Genomic DNA, 24,547 nt, shown 5'->3' with positions numbered 1-24,547 from the left:
CTTCTCAATAGAGTAACACTGCAGGCTGCTCACCCTGACATCAGAGATTGCTGGGCTGTGCTTCAGTAAGAAACAAGAACTCTCAGGTCCTCTACATATTTAAAATAAGCTGAAATTCAATTTGCAACGTTTTTATGTATTTTGAAATGTGCCAGAAAATTGAATACTTCGAGTTTCTGTTCTGTTCAGAGAAAAAAACAAACAAAAAAACCCCCACCAAACCACATCATGATCTCCCCAGTAGATATTCATATAATACACACACATACTCTTGAAATGGCAGTCCAAGAGCTGTGCCTGATCATGTAAGGTGGTTAACACTTCCTTCAAACAGAATACTTTTAAATCCTCTTAACTTTTGTGACTGTTAAGAGCAATCTGAATATTGCAAAGGATTGTCTGTACCTGACAAAATTACACAAAATGTTCTCCATCCTCTGTTCGAATATAATTCATGTGCTCTGTAGAAAGCTGACAAAATATGCAGCTGGCAGAACATTTTTTTTTTTTTTACAGTCCTAAACTACGAAGGAACAATGGCCAGCCTCACAGTAAAACCCAAATGGGCTTATATCTGTGTGGAAACCACAGGGGCATAACAAATTTGGGTGCGCACAATGCCAGTTCAGTTACTTTTCAAATAAGAATCTGACCTTAAGTTCTCTGTATGAAGAAAAGTTTAAGCTTTTTCCCCTTGACAAGTAATTTGCAGCCCATCTGCTTTGCACAGTCATCTACGTAGATTTATCAGAGCGTCAACAAGGGACATATTTCCCTACTTCAAAACAATAACAGAAATCCCAAATAACAGAAATCACAGAGTTTTTCTAGGTATTTCTTTCTCTTAGTCTCTTTCTCTTCATTCCGGCAACCTTTCCACATCATGCCCTTATGCACTATTCCTGAATTTTTCCAGCCATTTCACTGTGCATCTCTGAGGAGATCCGGACTCTGTCTTCTGTAAAAGCCCACTTCACGACTGCGGTTAGATCCCACAGGCACAGCAAACTCAGTTCACCCAGCTCCTCCTCATACAGCACATGGACCAGTACTCTAAGCACCTTAGCACCTTTCAGCTGAACTCACTCCAGTTCGTCAATGTCTCTCCCTTACGCTGGGGGATAAAAATGGAGAGAATATTCCAGATGTGGCCTCACAGGTGCCAAATAAATCATTGCCATCAACCTGTGGGGCCAATTAGCCAACATCACTGTAAGTACACATTGTTGACTCATGCCCAACACATTGAGAGAGATAAACTGTGACTGAATCTGGTATATTTTGCCTAAGATTGGTCATTTTCCACAAGCCATGTTGGTGACTGAGATACAGAACTTGATCTCAAAAAAAAAAAAAAAAAAAGAAATTACATTTATGTAGCAGCTTTATGAAAAATGGCATCACAGGAACAATTCAAGTACCAATGGAATGCAATGAGATACATTTGAAATTTATTTCCTCATGGCTGTAGTCTAAGTAGTACAAGAAATGGAAATACTATTACCCTATATATTCATCTGTTTGATATCTGCATGTAATTTTACTTATGTAAGGGGCTAAATACTGGCTGTATGGAATGAAGTGTCTTGCTTTGTCAAATGTGATCATGGGTGAGAAATCTTGAGAAGTCTTGGGCAAAAATACTATGTTAAGAAAATTGTTTTTCCCTTAAAATATCCCTTAAAAGAAAGTTCTGTCCCTTATTTTTCATGTGGCTATCCCTTGTTTCCAGACAAGAAGTACAGTTGCTGACTAATCCGTAAGACAGCAGCGTTGTAATCTTGATAACATACCAGTTATACTGTCACAATGGTATTCATAATCACTGGTTACCAAAGCATTGTATCTGTCTGCTGAGACATGATTATTTAGATTTCAGTGACCTGAGAACCAGGACATACACATGACTATCAGTATATATCAGTATTTTTATCAGGAAGGCACTTCTTAAAGCTTGTTGACAAAAACAGGACTGTGTAAGGGGCCCCAAAAGTATAAGCAAATGATGATAGGGAAGGCCTTGAAAGTCCAGAGACTCTGAGACATACACGGCTTACAGTGGCCAAGTAGGATTCGCCATAGGAATGCAACCTTGTGAACTAGATAACACTGGGTTTAGGGATAACAAAGAGAAAACAGAGTAGAATCCAGGAAATGTAAAACAAACCACTTACGGTAAAACTTGGAGACAACGCAAAATTGCTGATCAGCGAATGAACAGCCAGTAAGCAGACAGAGGCAGCAAATGAATAAAAACGACCCTAAGTGAAGCTAAGAACAAAGAAGTAGAAAACTTTGCCATCAACACTGTATTTTTCCTCGTGAAGAACACAAGACGCTGACAACTTGCTGTAACCACCTACCCATCTTTTCTTGGAGAAGTAGACCTCTCCTGCCCCTTGTTGGCCTTTGGATCTCCAGAGGCACTGCAGGGTAAGTGTAACACAAGAGAAAGGAATAGGTACCAGAAAGCTTGTGTGTGTGAGCTTTAACTACTTTATTCATAGGAATTAGCAATAATTGGATACTTTGGCCTAAGAGGTCCAAAGTCCTTTTAACTGGACAGATAACCAAGTTTTGAACAGATTTTGCTAGTTCAGTTACACTAAATAATAAATTTGTGGATCTGTATATAAGGGGAGTTTCTCTCACCCTCATAAATCACAAAGGAAGTTGGGTACCCTGTACTTAAGGCAGATATTAAAATGTGATCTTTTTCTCCAAGGATCACAACTTTGTTATCCCAACTGGATATAATGAAGTTGAATAAGGCTGGAGTCCATCCAAGAATTTCAACTGTATCATTTTCCTGTGCACATAAATTAACCTAGCTGGGAAATCTTGGTCAAAAAGAGTAAAACTGGATTTTCTGGGAACAGAAGGGAGACACAGGTAGTTGTTGCTACTCAGAAAAGATGGATGCTGCTGGGACTGCACAGATGCTTGCCAGAAACATTTGGTGCCACAAGATGGCAATCATGCATTTCCCACTGCTCTCACTTCGGTAGAAGGTTCCGGAAGTTCAGTAGCATTAAGGAGCAGGAGAGCTATAATCGCATCACGGCAATATAAACAAAAGTCATCTCAGGAAAGCAGAGTCATAATGTTGTACAGTTTATTTCTTAAAATAGTTTATTAAGCTATCTTTATAACAGAAAAGCTACATGAGCTATGGAAATATGAAACTAGGTTTACCATCCTAATCCTATTTTGGCAATTTTACAATAACACTTGGAACATTCAGGGCTTTGTGATTAGTACTTGTTACCACTGTTAGAAAGAATGATTCACTTCCCTATGGGGGAGTTGGCAAGAGGAAAAGGGTGGAAAAAGATAAGAGTGTAAAGCTAGGGAAGAAGTCAGAACTGGTTTAGGGAAAAAAAAAAATTAGATATATACATATACACACACTGTATATATATTATGTATAGTGCGTATATATATACACTGCATATTTGATCTTCACTACATATAGTATACATACAGTGTGCATACATACCCATACTGTGTGTTTTTTCTGAGTGCTGCGAAAAACATGAACAAGCACAGTAAAAATTAACGGATGAGTATAGAAACTGAATTACTGAGTCTCAAATTTTGAAATTTCTGTTAGTTTAGTTCAATGTCTGGCAAAATAAGTTGAAGGATATCTGTATCACCAAAAGCAGAAAAGGAAATAATTAGACTTCTGTATTTAAAAAAAATAAATAACCAGGTGCACAACTCCAAGTCCCGAAGTATTCTTCAGCAACCTAAAATACCAGAGCAGCATTTACTACCTTAGGAAATCCCTCCCTCACAAACAAGGAATCTGGGATAGTATGATTCTCCTCTGAGTGCCATTATCATAAATAGCGAATCAACCCCCCTAAAATCTCCATACTGCATGTAAACATCCAAGGAAATACAGGGGTGTCCTTCAGAATGGATTCACTACACAGGTTGATTCACCATCTCTCATAGAAGAGCTCTGTCACCATTTGCTACAAGGCTGGATGAAATGCATACACAGACCAACTTCGGTTTGTACTTAAACTACATACTGCAAACTACAGGCAATCTAGAGATGATAATCTGGAAGTGTAGAGCTAAATCAAAGAGATATTAGGCTTTGCTCAACAAAAAGAAAAGATGTCAATGTAGTACAGACTAAGTTCATGTCATGTACTGCTTTTGGCTAGCACATCAAAGCCAGCAAATATGCCTATGTCTGCAAGGCAACAGTGAAGGAATTTATATTTTTCTAATTAAAATTATACCGAACCCCTGAGAGAAATAAGCACGACAATACAACTGTTGACAGTATTAATGGCCTCAGAACAAGGTTATAATTCAGTAAATTAATTGTGTACATTCTGCTCATCAGTAGCCAAATCGTATTCATGATTTATTGTCAATAGACAGATTTTTAATACATTTTGCTTTTTTCCTCCAGCTGTACAGCCTCCCACCCAGTTAACAAAATGATATAAGACAATCTGAAAAAAAAGACAAGTGAACTCCATGTATATGTTATTAATAGTGTAATTAAAGAGACAAACCTCAAACATTCCTGGTTCTAAAATGTGTTCAAGCACCACGTAAGCTTAGCTGTACCAGTAACATGTCAGAGGGAAAATGTTTCTTCCAGTCCATTCATGCCAATTGTTTGACAGCATTTCATGTATACTTAATAGTTTCCACTATTTATTTGGGTGCTTTTAAAAACAGGAGAGGAAAAGAACACATATCCCTCCCCCCACCCCCCCCAAAAAAAAAAAAAATTAAGACTACATATTCGCAAAAGTTGCCAGAGCCATATACAGAGCCATACTCATGAAGGAAACCTATGTAGCACCCAGTTGCTATAAACAAGGTCCTTCCGGTACAATAACAACTGGATTAAAATCACACTTCTCATTAAAACTTTCAAAAACATCTGAAATGCAACAGTCCTTCAGGAAGAGAATTACCTTTACCTGAGTCTCCAAGAATCACTGCAAGGCAGTGTTTCCATATGGATGCTGGAAAAAAAGCACTATGTACTCAAAAACAGTACCTCCTGCAATGCACATATTTTCTTTGGAAGTTCTCTTACATAGATATGGATTCAGCTGGGGCTTAGTTAACTTTACTCTTAAAATTTACTTTACATTTGTTTAAAGAGGTTTACCTCTAGGAGCCATGGTTTTAGTTTTCTGTCCAGCAGAATATCAAATCCCAGGACTTCAAAGCAGACACTGTCACTTCCTGGTGCTTGCCCTGGCCTGCACATGCGATAAGCATGAAGAACATGTGGCTCTGCAACTATGAGAGTCTTCACTACTAACTCCTGTAGGGATTTTTTTCAGAAAAATTCATCAGGAGAGAAGACACCAGTATATATTGAACTAATGTGCTTCATACTTTAACCTCTAAAATTTCATTAAAGTATCTACTAAAAAAAAATATTTAAAATACCAAATAAATGGTCTATAATAAACAAACTATTTCCATGGAGTAACAGATTTCTTTTTATATACAGCTCTAAAGTATATTGTTATACTTTCCATTGTACGTATGTACTTTTAGATATGCAATAACTTAAATGCTAAAAGTATATTGGGAACAAAGTATAGTGCAGCCAATCTTCATCCATTTCATTCTGCAGGATAAATTTTCAAAATATCTTCTCAGAATCACATGTACAGATGATGCCTAAGCTCTAACAGTCTTAGGCCTATTCCTCACCTAAAGACACCTGTAACATAACAACTGACTTCAAGGGCACAGGTTCCAGTCCACAGATATATGCAATGCTGATGACAATTTTGTAAATATTCACACATAAAATTCACTTTATACTCTAGAACAGTCTCCAAGAATTTAAATGAGATGGTTCCTTTGTATCATATTACTTATGTGAATAACTGTTTGAAAGGGCTTTTGTCCCTCAGAAAAAGTTTAACATTAAAATTTTAAAGAAACTCTGAATTCAGCCTTTTAAAAAACATAATCATAATTTATACTATGTCCTTTGTGGCATGCATTGGTGAGAAATTGGATTAATAAAGGTTCAAAAATCATTCTGGATTCCAGTAAAGCAGATGGCAGAAGCAATTAATTTTCTAAGAATATACATACACAAAATAAAGAAAAGCGTATTAGTTTTATCTTACTGAAATATCACTCCAGAATTTGGAGACATCGAGATTATTTGTTTCTAGAAACTCAGTAAACCATTTTATGGAGCGTTTGCTTCCTTTGTCTTCTGTTTCATCCCGTTCAAAGTGTTCGTTGTGTTTATTGACAGAGTAGTTAGTCAGATGCATATACAATTGACTCTAAAAAAAGGGAGAAGAGACATAAAAAAGCCCCTTAAATACAATTCTACAATGGTCAATTCAAAATAATTAAAAGGAAAAAAATATGTTAAATCAATAATGACATATGCAAACAGTTCATATTTCCAAATAGCACTATGTGCAGATTTAGTGTTTCTGATTCTCGGAGACTTCATCTACTGCATGTTCTAGCCTTCTTACAACAAAACCTGTGCTCGTATTTCAGCCAGTTGCAGTCAACCCATCTAGCACTCAACATCTGGTTAGGCAATATAAATATATCTGCCATTTTTACAGGTCTGTATGTAAACAACTACCTAAAAAAGTGAAAAGCAGTTAGCATAACTTACAGAATGATTACATTCCACAAGAAGCAAACAATAAAGATGGTATTTTGAAGTGCTACAAAACACTCTGGCATCTGTTTCATAGACAATCCCACATTTCAGCTTTCACTGTAGTTTATTTATGAGAAATGTTCTCATGATAGAGATACTTTAAAATATTTTTTACATATAAACTCATCTGCCATGCTGATATCTGCCAAAATTGCTCATTTTTGACTGGCTAGTAGCAATACATCAGAGGGAGGTAAATTTCAAGATATACATTACATAAATGAGCAAGTGCTACAGTTCCTTTATGGAGCAAAACATCACCAACAAAGGATCCATGTTATCAGTTGCATATAAAAAAAAATCTATTACTTTTCAAAGGCCAATTTATAAATCATGATTTATGTGTTTACATTATCTCCCAGTACAGGTATTAAATTCGGCTTTCCACCTGCACTACCATGATGACTGTCCTCATCACAGTGACAGTTCTCTGTCATGTTTGATTCCTTTCTTGAGTGTAGCTGATGTTCTAAGCTGATTATAAGCCTTCTGTTCCAATTCCTTTTTGATAAGATAGCCAATAGATAACACAAGCCTTCTGCTGTCATTTATCTCACTGCACGTACATTTAAAAAATCTTAATGAAATTAACAAAACCAAATCAACTTAATTACCAGTTAGTTAACAATATATTGTATTAGTACTACAAGTAATTAATTTCTCCCATGGCTTCCAATTACTGCTTTGAGAATCATTCTGATGTCTATTGTTTTTGAGTCATTATAAATGTCAACTTTCCATGAAATTCAAATTATTTCAAAGGCAATTATTTTTCAGACTACAAAAAAATGAAAGTGTTTTTAGGACATTTGTTAAACATCTGAACTAATCTTTAGTCTAAAGTTATTGGAACAATGTCACGGTGGAACAATGTCATCCAGCGATAAGCCAGGTTATTTCATACAATAGACAAACTACAACACAAACAGTCGCGAGAACACAGAAACAACTGCCTGTTCTGTTTATCTGCTCAGAGCACATTTCAGTGCTGCTAATGCTGAGATCAGTAACAATAAAAAAATATTACAAGCAAACTATTCCAAATATAGTTGTTAGTTTAACAAGGCCAAGTGCAAGGTCCTGCATGTGGGTCGGGGCAATCCCAAGCACAACTACAGGCTGGGTGGAGAATGAAGTGAGAGTGGCCCTGAAGAGAAGGACTTGGGGGTGTTGGCTGATGAGAAGCTCAACATGACCCAGCAATGTGCACTTGCAGCCCAGAAAGCCGACCGTGTCCTGGGCTCCATCAAAAGAAGTGTGACCAGCAGACCAAGGCAGGTGATTGTACCCTTCTACTCCGCTCTTGCGAGACCCCCCCTGGAGTACTATGTCTGGTTCTGGAGCCCCCAACTTGAGAAGGACACGGAGCTGTTGAAGCAAGTCCAGAGGAGGGCCATGAAGCTGATCAGAGGGCTGGAGCACCTCTCCTATGAAGACAGGCTGAGAGAGTTGGACTTGTTCAGATTGGAGAAGGCTCCAGGGAGACCTTAGAGCAGCCCTCCAGTATCTAAAGGGGCCTACAGGAAAGCTGGAGAGGGACTGTTTACAAGGGCATGGAGCAATAAGACAAGGGAGAATGGTTTGAAGCTGAAGGAAGGTAGATTTAGATTAGATATAAGGAAAAAATTCTTCACTGGGAGGGTGGTGAGGCACTGGAACAGGCTGCCCAGAGAAGTTGTGGATGCCCCATCCCTGGAAGTGTTCAAGGCCAGGTTGGATGGGGCTTTGGGCATAGCATGCAGTTTGGAACTAGATGATCGTTGAAGTCCCTTCCAACCCAAACCATTCTATGATTCTATATAATATTGGAACTCTTCCATATATACCATTTGTACCGGGCTCCAAATTATACTTGCATTCTTCAAAGGAACACTAAGAGACAGTCACAATTTTAAGTGGTAAGTAGAGAAAAAGGCTCTCTGCATGTTGCCTATTGCATACTTACACTGAAGCAGCTCTAAAAGTGTACAGTATGGAAAAGGAAAGATACAGTAGCAACAGAGTACAGAGTGAGGTATAAGAATCTCAAATCTACTGATGCTTCCCAGTGCTTCAAATCTACTTCTTTCTTAACAGACATCTGTATTTTGGTCTGTGCCAGAAGAGAGGGGTGACACCTCTCAACAGAAGACACTATATGGTGAACAGGAGGATTAAAGTGTCCAAAAGCTTTAGTGTATCCCTTACCACTTGTTGGTTCTCTGCAAGTTTACAGGCAGCCCTGTTGTATCATCCTAAAGTTGTCAAGTACGTACTCCTTTCCCTGCTGAAGCAGTCACTGACAAACAGCAGATTCCCTCACCTCCACAGACTGCATTCCCTGACCCCTCTCATGCATGGGCTCTGTATCGCTCCTTCTCCGTTTTCTGCATAGGTTCCCAACACAATGGCTGAAACATTGCAGGATCCTCAGCAGAAGCTCTAAACTTCATGGATGTTAAACATTGATCTAGTAGGAGATAAACCCTATCCTCCCCACCACGCCACCCCAAATGAGTCTCAGAGAAATATAAAAGCAATGTAACTGTTCTTGTGATTTTCTTTACTTCGTTTTTTCTGGGTTGAATGTCAATAATTGACACCTTTTGCTTTCTTTTAGGAAATATTTAAACTCTTTAGCATATATACAAAGTCATATAAACTTTTTATACATAAGCAATAATATGGCTGTACTTGTAATTTTGATAGAAAACCGTGAGTTAAATATCTTTAATTTTTTCTCTTCAGTGATAATGCAAAAGTTCAGCCAGATGATTACCAAATTAAATCACATGTCACAACTCATTTTACTTTACCTCCTCCAAACACTACACAGGTAAAAATCTACATCCATAAGCAATAAATTGGAATGAACTCCAACTTACCAAATTTGAGTCACTGGGGGGATGATACTTTTCTGTACCCATTCTCACCAGTCCATCATGATATAAAAATACTTTTAATGGATCACAGGAGGTTACAAGAATATACACACGTAAATCAAACTTGTAGCCTTCCATAAGAAAGGGTTTGTCAAGATATTCCTGAACAATCAAGTGATCCTGAGCTTGTAACTTTTCTCCATTTCTTATTAAAGAGATCCTGGTAAAAACAAAAGTTACTTTAAAAACATGGAAATTTGACATTACTCCTCGAAATAGATTTTAATGGTCACCCAGCCAGGTAGTCAGGCTAAAGTCTACCTGGAGAAAGAGACTTACATATTTAATTTGTAGGGTAAAGTGCCATTCACTTACATGGCTTTTGGTTTCCTGTCCTTTATGGTGCTTCACTGAATGAAAAAAGGCAATGAGCCATTTCAAAATAACTTTCTGCTTCCTTTGATGCAACAATTTGTAATAATGGATCCCCTCTGCACTTAGAAATTGTTTGACAGAACGACCAATCTCCAGCTTCTGTGATTATTCCTCCCCATGCAGCTCTAAAAATAGGCTTGCAGTCTTTCTTTGTCACAACTTCTGCCCAAGGTACAGGTTGCAAAGAACTTTCAGTGCTAAGCTGACTTAGTGATGATGTTTGCAGAGCAGGACGCTGGTTGTTACAACTAAGGATGGCGTAATTTAAGCTCAGTAGTTCTGCATTCCAGTTTCCCCACATCAGAATGAAAAAGTTTATATACAGATTATAAACTGGCAGTCCCTAACTATACAGACTTTTAAATAACTGTAATAGCTAATATTACAGTTTTCTATTATAAAACCTTGAATTCCCATACCTTTGCTGCCTTAATCTTACCCTTTGTTATTTGTGACACATTTCAGTGTTCTGGTGCCGAATACTCCTAAAATACTGAAGTACTTTCCAGTCATTTTTCTGAATTATGCTGCTACCTTTCCCTTCAGCTTATCTTTGCCCTTATCAAGAGGACTGAAAAATAAGGAAATTGAAACACTTGGGGGCTCTACTTTTACAGTAATTCCAATATATTTTTAATAACTAAGAGTTTTACTACACTGTATAATCCAAATTGATATTAAAAGCAATAAAAGCTAAAATTGAAATATCTAAAAATGAGAACGGAGTTAAGAATGAAATTGCAATATTTAGCTTATTGTTTTTTACTGTGTAGCCCTGTCACAGGTAAAACCATTTCAACTCAATTGCAGGTCGCAGTCTCTTCAGAGGTGTCCCTCCCCTGAGATAGGTGTCACCTCCTTCCAAGAGAGCACCTCCAGCTGCATCCTAAACAGCATCTCTTCTGTTTCTCCCAAACTTTGTGGCTGCTGCTCTTAAACATGTTTGTGCTTCTCTGACTGGCTGCAGTTTTGGCACGCAACAGGGTGGTTGGGTGGGTTTCAGAGCGGGGGAAGATCCTGACCCTCTCCCACACGTGACACCTCTACAGCCCCCAACCACTGAAACCCCATCATTTATGCCCAATACAATCTCACCACATAAACCTAGGCACAATAGATTAATAAATATATTCTTTAGATAAATTCACAATAAAAATAATCCTGATGTTAAGAATTATTTAAGCCTCATCAGAAAATGCATTCTCTAATTATCCCACATTCAGAACATTAAAATACCACTTCCATTTAGCTCTATGTTTTAGCTGTTTCTGCCTGTTAAGCCTTCATCCAATACATGAACTTTCTTATACTGATCATACAACTTGAACTACAAACTTCTAATACACAGCTTCTGTTAATGTTGTAAGTAGCACTGGATTTCACCTTTAATGGGTAAGATGACTGAAGTTAACACACAACTTACCCATGTCCCATTGCACCATTAGCTGGTTTGACTATGAAAGTTTTCTGTCTACGTTTCTTCTTCAGCTCTTTCACATAGTTCTGAAACTGTGTGTATTCTGCAGGGAAGATCCATGTTCGAGGAATAAAACTATACTCCTGAGGCTGGCTCTTAATCATTCTGCAAAAAAGTGTAATTGAGTTAAAATCTTTTAACTACTTTAACATACCAATCCTCAGGATTAAAAAGCATTTACAATAATTTGACAAAGAAACCTTTTTAGCAAAATGCTGTAATATGAAAGTAAACTGCAGTTGTTTAAGAATAGTTAGAGCTCTATAACATATTCATGTGCATACTTTAAGAACAACAAAAGCAGACTATCTTGTGCCCTTTTGCTTATTATGTTACTGGCAGCCATCTCACTCCTGTTATACTTTTGTTCAGTTATTCAGATGATTTAATGCTATTCCTATTCTTGGAAATACTAAACTTACAATAGACCATGTGATTATAGATCTTTCCCTACCTAATAGACTCCTGGATTCCTTCCCATGCTCCTCCACCTCCCCACCCCCTTAGGAAGGATTGCGGATATTTGGCAAGTATCTTAATTTTCATATTGGTATGTATTTGGGGATGTATGAGGATCAACACACACAAAAAACAGAGGACCTGGGATATTTGGAATGCAAAAAATATTATTAACAAAGATTGAATTTAAAATTAAAATTGAACCAATTTAAGAAGATGTTTTTGTTTCTTTCTAGTCTTTTGAAGGAATTTCAGAAGTAAGGAATTGTAGTAAATATACTTTGATACAGGCCAAGCAACCAGTGATGCCCCTCCAATATAGGGCAAAACACACAAGCTTGGATTTGTGTTTGGTACTAGCATACTGTGATTAAGATTCTCTGAGCACCTTACTTAGCCAAAAGAAAGCAAAGAAATGCAAAGCAAGACAAGGGAGGGAAAAACAGAAGAACTAAAACAAGAATAAGGTGAAGACATCATAGCAAACAACCTCAAACTGAATCTGGTTAAAGGATGCAGCAAGGTCCTGATCTCCCTACTATAATAGCTGTGGCAGCTGAGGTAGTAAGCATATCTCATTCTATTAATGCAGAAAAGATTAATAAAAGAGCAAAAAGAGTATAGAATTCAGTTAGTAGAAGTTTCCATCACCCAAAGCTGTGTATCTGGCAGATAGGAAGCATATACACACCAGCCTGGCAGTATGGGCTAAATACATAGGGGTTAGCTTTAAACAAAGTAGCTTTAATACTGGTTAACAGCCACGTTACAGGAGCAAGGTGGACTCAGTGGTACTATGCAGACTAGCGTACCATAGCTCCCAGCAGAGGAAATTGAGTCTTTGCTGAGTTAAATGCTGGTGCAGTTAGCTTGTTTCTGGTACTCAGAATACCTGAAACTTCATACACAACCTCATATGAAATTAGTTCAGGTAACTCAAAACTACTCTGTAACATAGGTTTATTCACAGACCAGCAGAAAATGATTGGATGTTTTAAAAGAAATTAATTGACATAGGAAGTTTCCCAACTTTGGGGGGAAAAAAAGGCACTATGATGAATTTTAATACTTTTTAATTAAATTACAAATTTAGGTATAATTCTACTTTTGTAATGGAAACTAATAGCACCAGGATAACTTAAATGTAAGAGAGACTTACAATGTAATTTCAATTTTCCTTTCTACTATGAGCCTACATACTACTCCTGATGCACCATAAGACACTTTCTCTTTAAGTGACTCAAATACTAATGGAAAAAACAAGAGCTGCCAACCACATCTGTAAGGCTAGGACTGCAGCCAAGCCCTGCTGGTATAATAGATACACTGTCACCAAATTGTTTAGCCAACTACCCAACAAACACTCTGCACAAACCACAATAGCTATAGTAGTCTTGAAGTACTGCATGAGGTTGAGTGCTTCTGCAGCTTCATTGTAACCATTATTTTTACAAATCTGGTTTGATGAAAGCCACCAAATATTCAGAAAAAGTTTTAAAAAACATAGACAGACATTGTAAGTCATGATTCATGCACATTTTTAAACTAGTCTCCATCTGCTATATATTTACAAATGTTATTACCTTGCTAACTGAATAGCTTATCTAGGCAAAAATTATTCTATTTTTAAGCAAAAAACAATTTCTGTGTTAGTTTCCATCCCTCTCCAAATTACTTATCATATGCATTCTGAAGTGCTACATGATAGATACTTGCTATCTTACTCACAGGCTTCAATACACATACTCCCTACTCAATGAATATAGCTTCATGGTATTAATATTATTTTGTGACTGCATGTACATCAGTTCTGTATGCCTTTTTCTATTTTACGCATAACTGGGTAGACTACAAACACTCAATAATATGAAGCAGAATACTTAACCAGTGTTTACAAGTTCTGGGGCTCACTAAAACTTTCAACGAAAGAATTCAGCTCTGTTCTTTCCCTGCTTGGCCCTATTCAGAAATGGCTTAGGAACATCATCAAGCAGCTTGTGGAATCAAGACCTATTCCATTACAATAGCCCTATTTTTCAGCACATCTGCTATCCACTACTGTGGGTAACCACTTCTGCACTGTGCTGCTCTATCCTTTAGCCTTTGCAGTCCTTACCAGGAGGTCTGAGAATTAAACAGAATGTTATTGTTCTTCTGAGTGCTATTTTAGCTCATGGATGTGGTCAGACTGTGCTCTTGTTTCTCAGAGTGCTTTCTGTGCAAAAGAATCAAAGGTGTTGAACAAAACATAGGTTACTAAAGACAAGACTTGCCAGCCTAATAAAGCAGGTTCCACTGCCTAGGTTTCAAGATCCTCTGACCTTTCAAGTATGAAAGGAGGTTAGCAGGTAGATGCAGGATGAGAACAATTCTTGGTTCATGATCAGTTCACAAACTGTTTAAAGAACAAAGGTGCTGCAAAAAAGACCATGTCATACATGGGTCTGTTCCCCTTCCCATTCATCCTGTACACCTTCTCCCCCAGTTATTGTATTCATTCTGTAACCACACTTATCCTTCACATGAGGAGATCTCATCTAAGAGACCACTTACAGAAATTAAGATCTAGCTGGCCCTACAATGGCACCTCTATTTTTTTCTTTTCTGAGTTCCGATTATTCCCCTTGAAAACGATACTCATGCCTTCTTTTGTTCTTAATTACATTCCTGCTTCTATCTATTCCATTACTCTGTGTCCCTACACTTTCTGTGCTGGGGTGTCTTCTTTCATGTTACGCACACTACATATTATACCGCTCCCTTCCACCCTTCTACCTGCGAAAACCACATTGTCCTGTGATCCAGAGAGCCTGGATATTGGCTGTAAGAGGAATTCCTCCTGAATAGCATTTGCTTCTTAGAGTCCAGTAGATCTGTTCTTTTGCTCCATTTCCAACAGCTTGCATAAAATGTAAGGGTGAGATCAGTATAACAACTAAGATACAAGTAAAAGAAAAAGAAGAATAAACACTTGACTACTCTCCACCAACTCTCAGCAGTTGCTTCATGAACAGTACAAACCCCACAGCTATTCTGTACAAGTCACTATCAGGAACAGAAAAGACTGCATGCAGCAGAAAAGCAAGAGAACACAATTAGTGTTTCTGCACTATCTTGTTCAAATACATTTTAAGACAGAATAGCAGCTGTATGGAACAAAATCCTCCACTCTACAGACAAAAGCCTGTCCAACCATGGATCCCAACTGACTTGTGTTTTCACATACCTATCTCTGTTTCACAAGCAGTCTCAAGGCATATCATTTTGATTTTTATAAAGTATGAATACTAAGTATTTAATTGTGAGGCTAGTACTGTGAAAAACAGACTGATTAAAACCCTGCTATATCACTGATATTAAGTGAAGTCACAACATAGATATGTTTGACCCAGAGTTATCATATCAGGGAAATTATTCCCATCTTATCTATAATATGTGCAATCTCCGCATTGAGTACCTTTAAGCTGTGTTTCAAACTCAGAATTCAGTAGGTTGAGAGAGGTATAACCAGACTGTATTTGAAAACAACATGTGCACAATAACATGAGCCTTTTGCCCATTTTGCATATATTTTGAAATCACAGAACTGTAGCAATACACATGGATACCACTGCCTACCAAGCTGATCAATGTCATTCACTGTTTCCAAGACCTCTGCAAACAGCAGTTTGCCTCCGCGTGCTATCTCTCTGTTTTTACTTAGAGTTTAGTTCTGGAAGGGGCAGTGAAAAGCACTTGTCCAGCACGCATTGATGCAAGGGAGTTCTGGCCCACACGCAGGACATGGAGATGCCATAGCAATGCATGTAATATTTGCATCATTATAGTTGTGTACATTCTACACACTATGCATTGTAGTTACAAAACAGAAAAGGAGAGTGAGAGTGGGGAGGGGAGGAGATATCACATTAATTACATTGAAAACAAATTCTGTTCTGGTAACAAGAAACACAATGTAGGTAACATTGGAGGCCAAAAGATTAACTCTATTAATAATTGCTCTTTAATTAATTTAGATTAGAAGAATCAAAATATCCACACACATTTCTCCCTAAACTTTTCCGTATTACCAGGCTGTTGAATCATTATTTAGTATTATTTTCCAACAGGTGATACTCACAGATTCTCAGCAAGGATATTGCTCAGAACCCAGTTATTATACTAGAGTGAGGAGAATTTAAAATTGAGACAAAGGAGCCTCTCTGACTTATTTCTTATATAAACAGTAAGATGCTTCACATTTTTTAAATTTGATATACACAAAAATAAATTCATTAATTATTTTAAACAAATAATATCCATCCACATACTAGTTATTTTTCCTGTTCTACCATTACATGATATATGCCTGGGTGTATCATGCATTAACTGTATTACACAATAATTTAAGGCTCTCTCCTATATTCTGCAATGCATAAACAGAGAACTGAACCCACATTGTTTTCCACCGAAGTCAACTGCAGAGATACAGTAGCCCGCTCAGATGCTACAGATCCAGGACCAAAACCAAAGTTATTAAGGAACTTTGGAAATTAGTCTTGGTTGTCCCATAGCCTCTTAGTAAAAATAAACAAATCTTACAATAATTGAGTATTGTACTGCATTAAATACCATGGCTGAAAAACTTCTTAATATTAAAAAAAAATTAGGATTACTTAGTCATATTTCTTGCCAGAAAATCCTTTCTGCAGATCTCTCCCATTCCCGGAAAATGGTTGATTCTCTGAGGAAGGAGAAAACAAGAAAATTAGTTGTTACTTTTCAGTTTTACTGGCATACCTAACACATTTGAAACATTCAATTGCAAGCTCAGACAAACATAATTAGTGTTACATATAAATCATTTAAGATAATATCTTACATTATACTAGGTATTCTATTCTATACTAAAGATAGTGTAAATTGTCCTCCACCAACATGAGTACGCCCATTGATTTCATTTCAGACTTGGGTCTGGCTGAGATGGAGTTAATTCTCCCCACAGACATGAAAGGAGACTATCATACTCTTATTCACAAAGCTATCTAGGAACAAAGAATGCTATCACAGAGTAATGGTAAAAAAAAAAAAAAAAAAAAAGAATTATTTATTCACAGAAACTGGGGAGAGAGCTCTGCTTGTTAACTTACTGCTTAAAAGCTTATGAGCAACTTATAAATGATGGTTTGCATCTTCTTTCAAACTCTGATCATTCACAATACCCAACTGGCAGACAAAAGCATGAAAGAACAGCCCCAAATACTTAAACACCAGATTCCAAGGGGTATGAACAAATAACTCTGGAAAAGAGAATAGGATTTTAAAATCTGTAGTGGTCTAGCCTTATTGCAGTCTGGTTGGTTGTGTTTTGTGAGGGTTTTTTCTCTCCATACACATCACCAAAAGTGACACATTACTGAACATTTCAGAATGAAGCAGTTTACTGAAACATGTCAGAAATCCTACCTACCACTCTTACCTGATAGTTCCGAAGTTCAGCAATCTTTTCTTGTTGCACAGCAGAATCACTCCATATAAGATTAGCTGTTTCATCTTCATCACGTGTTTTCACAAATCCCATTTCTCGTATTACTACACGTACTATGGAGAAATCACATACTTAAGGAATATTTTGAATCTCTAAAATAAATTAATTTTTAAAATTTTGAAAATTAATCTATTTAACACTTCCAATATTTAACCCTTTGTCTGAGAATAATGTTAGCATGCAAGCTATTATTTATCTTGTAATATTTCCATCAGTCTATTGCAAACCTGTCATTATGTTACAGCACGTTGTACTAAGGCTGGAATCGGAGCGCAACCACTGATGGGAACTGTAAAGAGATTCAGGGCATTCCACAATCATCTAGTAACTAAAGTCCACTTGCATGGCTTTTAGACTCAGTCTTGGCTATCACATATGTTAATTTTAAAACAGTGATGACTTTAAGTGTCACTGCAGACAGGGGACAAGAATGCCTCCGTAGTCAAGGTACAGTAGCTACAAAAGCAAATGCATACATTATTTGAATATAAAAAACCAGAAAAGACTGATTATGTGCCAGGCATAACTCAGGTTCTGAAAGATAAGATTTTTCTGAAGCAGTCCCTAGCATCAAAATACAAAACGTTAGTAGATTTTATTGAGAAACCTCTGTATAATAATTAGAGTATTTAACATTAAATTTACACTGTTCATCTTTCAAGGCTTTAAGTAAACTTCCAAACACATATGTATAGAATCATAGAATGGTTTGGGTTGGAGGGGACCTCAAAGATCATCTAGTTCCAACCCCCTGCTGTGGGCAGGGACACCCTCCACTAGACCACGTTGCCCAAAGCCTCATCCAACCTGGCCTTAAACACTTCCAGGGATGGGGCATCCATAACCTCTCTGGGCAACCTGTTCCAGTGCCTCACCACTCTCACAGTAAAGAATTTCCTTCCAACATCTAATCTAAATCGACCCTCCTTCAGCTTAAACCCATTACCCCTTGTCCTGTCACTACACTCCCTGATAAACAGTCCCTCTCCATCTTTCCTGTAGGCCCCCTTCAGGTACTGGAAAGCCGCAATTAGATCTCCCCGGAGCTGCCTTTTCTCCAGGCTGAACAACCCCAACTCTCCCAGCCTGTCCTCATAGGAGAGGTGCTCCAGACCTCTGATCAGCTTCGTGGCCCTCCTCTGGACTCTCTCCAACAGCTCCATGTCTCTCCTGTACTGGGGCCCCCAGAGCTGGACGCAGTACTCCAGGTGGGGTCTCACAAGAGCGGAGTAGAGGGGCAGGATCACCTCCCTCGACCTGCTGGTCACGCCTCTCCTGATGCAGCCCAGGACACGGCTGGCTTTCTGGGCTGCAAGCGCACACTGCCGGCTCATGTTGAGCTTCTCATCAATCAATACCCCCAAGTCCTTCTCCTCAGGGCTGCTCTCAATCCGTTCTCTGCCCAGCCTGTAGTTGTGCTTAGGATTGCGCCGACCCACATGCAGGACCTTGCACTTGGCCTGGTTGAACTTCATGCAGTTCGTACGGGCCCACCTCTCCAGCCTGTCAAGGTCCCTCTGGATGGCATCCCTTCCCTCCAGCTTGTCGACTACACCACACAGCTTGGTGTCATCAGCAAACTTGCTGACGTAAGTCATAATTAGAAGGTTTTTCCACAGCCTTCTTGATTACTTAAGTTTTTGCATTTCAAGGCCCATCCCTGAGTAACAAATGGGGAGTAACAGATGCACAGCGTTCAAAGCTATCAACTCAATGTTACGAAAAAAGAACAAAGGTTTCTTACAAAAGAAAATCCTTTGGAAATGTCTCACTGTCAGCTTGATGCAAAGTCCATTAATTCCCTCTATTAGTTAGTAATTCATTCACGTCAATAGCTATTAGGATGAAAACAAAATATGTAGCTTCCTACCAATTTCATATTTTGTGCCAGCGACATTTGCAGTGATGACTCCATTCTTCTTCTTTCTGACTTTTCTTTTAATTGTGCTTTGATAGGGTAGTTCTGAACTCAAAGTCAGAGGAGCAGTTCCATGGTTATCTTTGAAAAATAATATTGTAGCTATCAACATCTCTATGTCCCAAATCACATATACAAGTGAACTAAAAATACAAACATTCACTTCGATGTAATTTAGAGGTACAAGCATACTGAATAATTTTTAGGCTATATTAAAAATCCAAGACTAGCATACCTCCCTCATTAGGCAAGGATGGCATTATAGCCTAGGACAGTGCAGACGCAGAACCCAAATTCCGTTTCAAGTTCTCAGAAAATGATGGAGCTGTCAAAGCCAAATTATTTAAAGCTCCGGTCATATCATTTCAGCCTCAAGTTGTAGCAAATATTAATTCTGGAATGGGTAGATATCTGTGTTAAAAAAAATAATATGAGACACTTTGTTATACAGAAATCCTCAAAAATATAAACAGCAGAAAACTAAATATGGAAATGCTTTTAACAACAAGTCAAAGGTAATGCTTACTTTAAAAGATGAACAAAGTTTTGTATTTACGATAACTTGATCCATTACAGTTCAATTGTTTTGTTTCTGGGAAAAAATAATTTTTCAGTGTTATCAAAATGAGTTTATATTACTTCATTTTCTTATTTTCATTTGCATGTGGGAGATTTTGGGCATGAAAATAGGTAACACTGAATTCAATCAATACTACAAACTTTTATGTCCACAAAGCTCACTAAATTTATAGCAATTTTAAACTATATTTTAATTAAAAATTTAAAATCAGACACACTGCATTATGCGTTTTCAGGTACCAAATGGGAAATAACTGAAATCACCTTAATAATCTTTTCCCACTTTTTTATTTTTCAACAGTTTTTAAAGCAATTGCCCAATAATCACTTGGTAACACATGGCTGCTGTTTCATGATCACTTCACGACACCGCGGACATGCTTTTAAAGACACTTTGGGTTGGCACGTATCTAAATTGTCAGTTTCTAAAATGAATAATTATTTGCATAAAATGCTATTTTTCATGTCTACATGGATGGAAAGTTCCAATTTTTTTCCTCTATGAATATGCTACCACATGTGAAACCCCCACATATTACATAGTTTTTTAAGTCCAACTTAAGCACATAAGAACAATGGACTAAAATATTAGGGAAAAACGTTAGGAATAAAACACTTCTAAACACACTGCTAAACACACTGCTACACAGCTTCAGGCATGCAGCACTGTGTTAACAAAGTCTGCAAAAAAACAAATGCTGTCTTTGGCAGGCTGCCTCAAACAAATTTACGAGTGTTCAAAACATATACAATATAAGTCATTGATTTTCAAATGCTTTCATTTCTTTTCTGTAATTATTTGTGTGGCTAAAGTTCCTTACACTAGCTTTAGATTAGTTTATATTGCCACTTGTAATGATTGCAAAACTTATTTTAAATAGCTTTATATGGAGCACGAGGAATTTCTTCTGCTATAAATAGCAGAAAATTACAGTAAAGTCAAATTCAGCCATGACTTATGATGTGAAACATATTTGGTTTAGCAAAGTTACCAAAACATTACTTATAAATCCTCATTTTTTTATTTGCATGTGTGTGTACACACAGGTCAAACAGAGAGAGATACTATTATATGCTAGACGAGTCACCCTCTTGGCAAGAAAATATAAAAGCAGATACCTTCATGCAAGATCTTATTTCCTTTCAAGACAGAAATTTACACTTAACATCCGTTAACACAAAAGGATAAGAATAACACATTACGGTTCTTTTATGACTGTCATCAATGTACTGGGGGCCAAATTCTGCTTTGTAATAAGACAACCAAATCTCCCCCCTGTCCATTTAGTGGAGTGCCACAAATTAACACTAAAACATGACCCTGTGTATTTATCCAGAAAGAACAGGAGATGCACAGATACCATGCTCTTCAGCACAGTAGTAACTCTCAGCCACACCTACTTGCAACAAACTTTGCTGAACCAGAACTTGCTAAGCAAATCCTCCCAAATTCAACTAAAACTGACAGGTCACTTCGAAGTTTTAATGTTTTAGATTCCATCATCTGAGAAGGTGGCCTGAAAGTCTTCCTGCCTGCTGGCCTCCTAAAACTAGACACAGAGGTGGGAAAAGCAAAGCATTCATCTTCCTCCAAACCACTGTGAAGGCAAAGCAGCACTGGGCACAATGACTCACTGACTATTGCATGTTATCTGTTTCTCAAGCTAAGAATACCAGCGGAGCACAAGACATGTCTAGTTCCTGGGAATAATACTGAGGTACATCTGTTAGCCAATTAAGGACTTGTATGCACATACTCAAATGCCTAGCAGTTGCTCCTCCACTGCAATGCCTAAATAAATTTAACAAATTTGGAAGAATGTCAAGACTACTAATATTTCCCTGTGAGAAACACCAGCCCTTACTAATACAGCATGATTTACAAGCTATGATATGGTAATAAAAACCAAGCAGCTCATAGAGCTTTCATTCAGCTTACAATCACAGAAAGTCTGCCCAAAGATACTATAAGACATTTTATTCTGAAGGCGGACCATAAAGCTCCAAACTGCGCTACATTGTTGAATTACTGTTTTTTCTATATATAGAAACTATTCTACTCTTTTGAGAAGAGTAGTCTTTAGGGTTTAAATAGAAAGTGCCAAACACTCGAGGTTCATGACTTTCAACCAGGCAACTTTTTAGTACACATACATGAGTTGATGGTAAAGATTTACAGTCACCTTTAGAGTATTCTATGGACAATTAGCACTGTGGCCATATGGAGAACAGAGTAATTAGACTAACTCTCACAAAAATCTCTGCAATATTGATCACTGAAGTAACTCTTTTCTTGACAAGATTATGGATGAGAAAATTTTCATCATCACAGCTGAAGCATGCACTCCTCTAATGATGTCAAATCTTGTTACAAAGACACATGCAGTCTATTTGTCAAATCCTGATTTAAACTGAATTCTTCAAAGACAAAAGGCATCATTACTGAACTCTGTATGCATACATACTCTAGGATTTTGACTTTTCACAAGCACTGTCCTATACAAATAGAGTTGAACTGTATTCTGCCTTAAGCTTGTATATAATAATTAAAAACTCTTTTACAACTGCTTCACTTCTCTTAAGTCGCCATCCCCAAACAGGCATTTCACCAAATACCAAAACACCAGCAGCTCTAAATTAGAGTTAGTTTTCCAAAACATCTTACATAGGATGCAGTCCTTTCCTTTGTTCTTACTGGAACCACCTCCTTTCCAAAGGGCAAATACAGGTCCAACAACATTGGGCAGTCTCAGCGTTTCTTCCCACCATGTCAAGTGACAGATGAGAGGTACAGCATCTCATCTGGGGGAATACGTTACACAGAGCACTAGCTCTGAGTGGTAGGCTAAGCCATGGGAGCAGTAGACTTGCTCCTGCTTAGACCTCCATGCTTTCTATGTCCCCAGTGCAGCACCACGAGAAGTTCCAATTCTGCAGCAAGAAAACATAAGACCAGGCTACTGAGGAAGCTGCAGTCCTCCCAAGTAAACTGCAACTGTTCCTCAGACTACACATTAGATGAGCAGTTCTCTAACTGGGGGAATGGGTCACTTGGGAGAGATGGGAATACGTCCCAGAGCAATAAACGAAGGGCTGTTGCTGAGGGCGGGGGGAGCTGGAAGGAGAGCGGTGCACACTGACAGAGCACCGAGAGACGACACTGCAATGCCACAGGCCCTGGCAGCCACGAGCCCCCACACGTCTTCCCTCTTTTTGACTTCTATACGGCAGAGTTTCTTCATGGAGAAAGACTTGTGAAGAAGAAATACATGCATCTTCCTCAGGTTAGCACATTCTTATTCTAACAAGTACTTTGAATAAAAGTGTTCCATGGGAAAAAAGAAAAAAAAAAGAAAAAGAAGAGATGTTATCTTTACTGTTGCCTGGCAAAGGTGTGAGAGAGGCAGCAACAGAGATACGCTGCACACAATCCTGTCTTAGAAAGAGACAGAAGAAAAAAAGGCAAAGAAAAAAAAAAGAAAAAGAAAAGGAGCTTTTTACCTCCAGGGACAGCAGAGGTAGGGTACTTTTGCTGGAGAGGGAAGTGTTGCACACAGATGGACCAAAGCAGATGCTTGAGTCCACCTAAGGGAACAGTCTGAGCAAGGTACGAGGGTGCCTGGGTGAAGAGCAGGGGACAGTGGGAAGAAGTGGTTTCATAATTAGTGGAATGATCCATGTTTCCCTGACAACAAGGTGTAATATGTTGTAGAAAATTAAAGAGTATTTTTGCTGTTATAGAAATTAAGTGTATCATAAGAAGTTAGTAAATTGCCTGAAAAATATTCTTCTGGTCTAGATTATATAGAAGTATTTTTGAACAAATCCCTCTCATTTCCTAAGTTATTTGCTCCACACTGCTCACAAGTGACCTCTGCCTTTCGTGATTTTTCACTTTACATCCTGATGCAGTGTGGAGCTGAAATGGCTATTTTTAATCTCCAGATAGGAATTGTATGTCATCAGACCGTTTTTTTTCCCCAAAGAGTAAGCATCCCAGAAAAAGGTTGAATTAATCAGATCAAAATAGAGAAGGGGGAGTCAAGTTCAAACTTAAAGCAGTGCAACTTGAGAATCTATTCAAAAGAACACTCACGTCAATGAGATTCTTCAAGCTAACTTGGATCATAAGAGTAACAATGAAGCCACTACTGTGTAGCCTAACAAAAAGACACTAGATTGCATATGCATGCTTAAAATAGATTTAATCTATTAGATTTAAGCATTAAGAATGGTAGAATCATTTATTATCAAATTACTCCATGTTCCAAAGCAGAGACAACACTGTATCACTCAACGCACTGTTTTTATTTTGAACCTCTTCTTTCCTTCTAGCCATTGTGACACTACTGGTGACCAGTTTGAAAAGCTCTGTGGGCTATGCATGTGCTTAACTTCACAAATGCTGCAAAAACTGCATTGTCAGGTTTTTTTTAATTTCCTGCATTCTTTCTGTACAGACAAGTAATCACTCACCAACAGGGGAATATTTTAGAATACATTTTAAAACTAGCAGACTGCTTTCCTCTGAGCCCATTAGTGCAATTTACTCAGTGCTGTCAGAAGTGTCTGGAAATGCACAGTAGCTGGA

The 24,547-nt window shown here is 37.9% G+C and overlaps 1 protein-coding gene across 14 annotated transcripts in view; it reads right to left on the bottom strand.

The window, feature by feature from the left end:
* TTLL7 (tubulin tyrosine ligase like 7) overlaps positions 1–24,547 on the bottom strand; it is a 76,848-nt gene that overhangs the window by 37,251 nt on the left and 15,050 nt on the right. For 8 of the 14 annotated variants that reach the window (XM_054834024.1, XM_054834020.1, XM_054834011.1 and 5 more), the window contains 8 exons: positions 19,613–19,788; positions 19,330–19,458; positions 17,391–17,512; positions 16,588–16,655; positions 11,420–11,578; positions 9,565–9,781; positions 6,138–6,302; positions 5,153–5,311 (listed from right to left, as the gene is read on the bottom strand). In XM_054834024.1, the coding sequence (XP_054689999.1) occupies positions 5,153–5,311; positions 6,138–6,302; positions 9,565–9,781; positions 11,420–11,578; positions 16,588–16,655; positions 17,391–17,512; positions 19,330–19,458; positions 19,613–19,637 (1,044 nt within the window). In that variant the 5' untranslated portion in view covers positions 19,638–19,788. Of the gene's footprint in view, positions 1–5,152; positions 5,312–6,137; positions 6,303–9,564; positions 9,782–11,419; positions 11,579–16,587; positions 16,656–17,390; positions 17,513–19,329; positions 19,459–19,612; positions 19,789–19,903; positions 19,970–24,547 lie in introns of all 14 variants that reach the window. The other 6 variants (XM_054834012.1, XM_054834016.1, XM_054834017.1 and 3 more) reach the window with 2 other exon arrangements.

The sequence above is a fragment of the Grus americana genome, chromosome 8, assembly GCF_028858705.1.
Source record: "Grus americana isolate bGruAme1 chromosome 8, bGruAme1.mat, whole genome shotgun sequence".
Lineage (NCBI taxonomy): Eukaryota > Metazoa > Chordata > Aves > Gruiformes > Gruidae > Grus > Grus americana.
The sequence above is the reverse complement of the archived record's forward strand: the minus strand, read 5'-3'. Positions and strand labels throughout refer to the sequence as shown.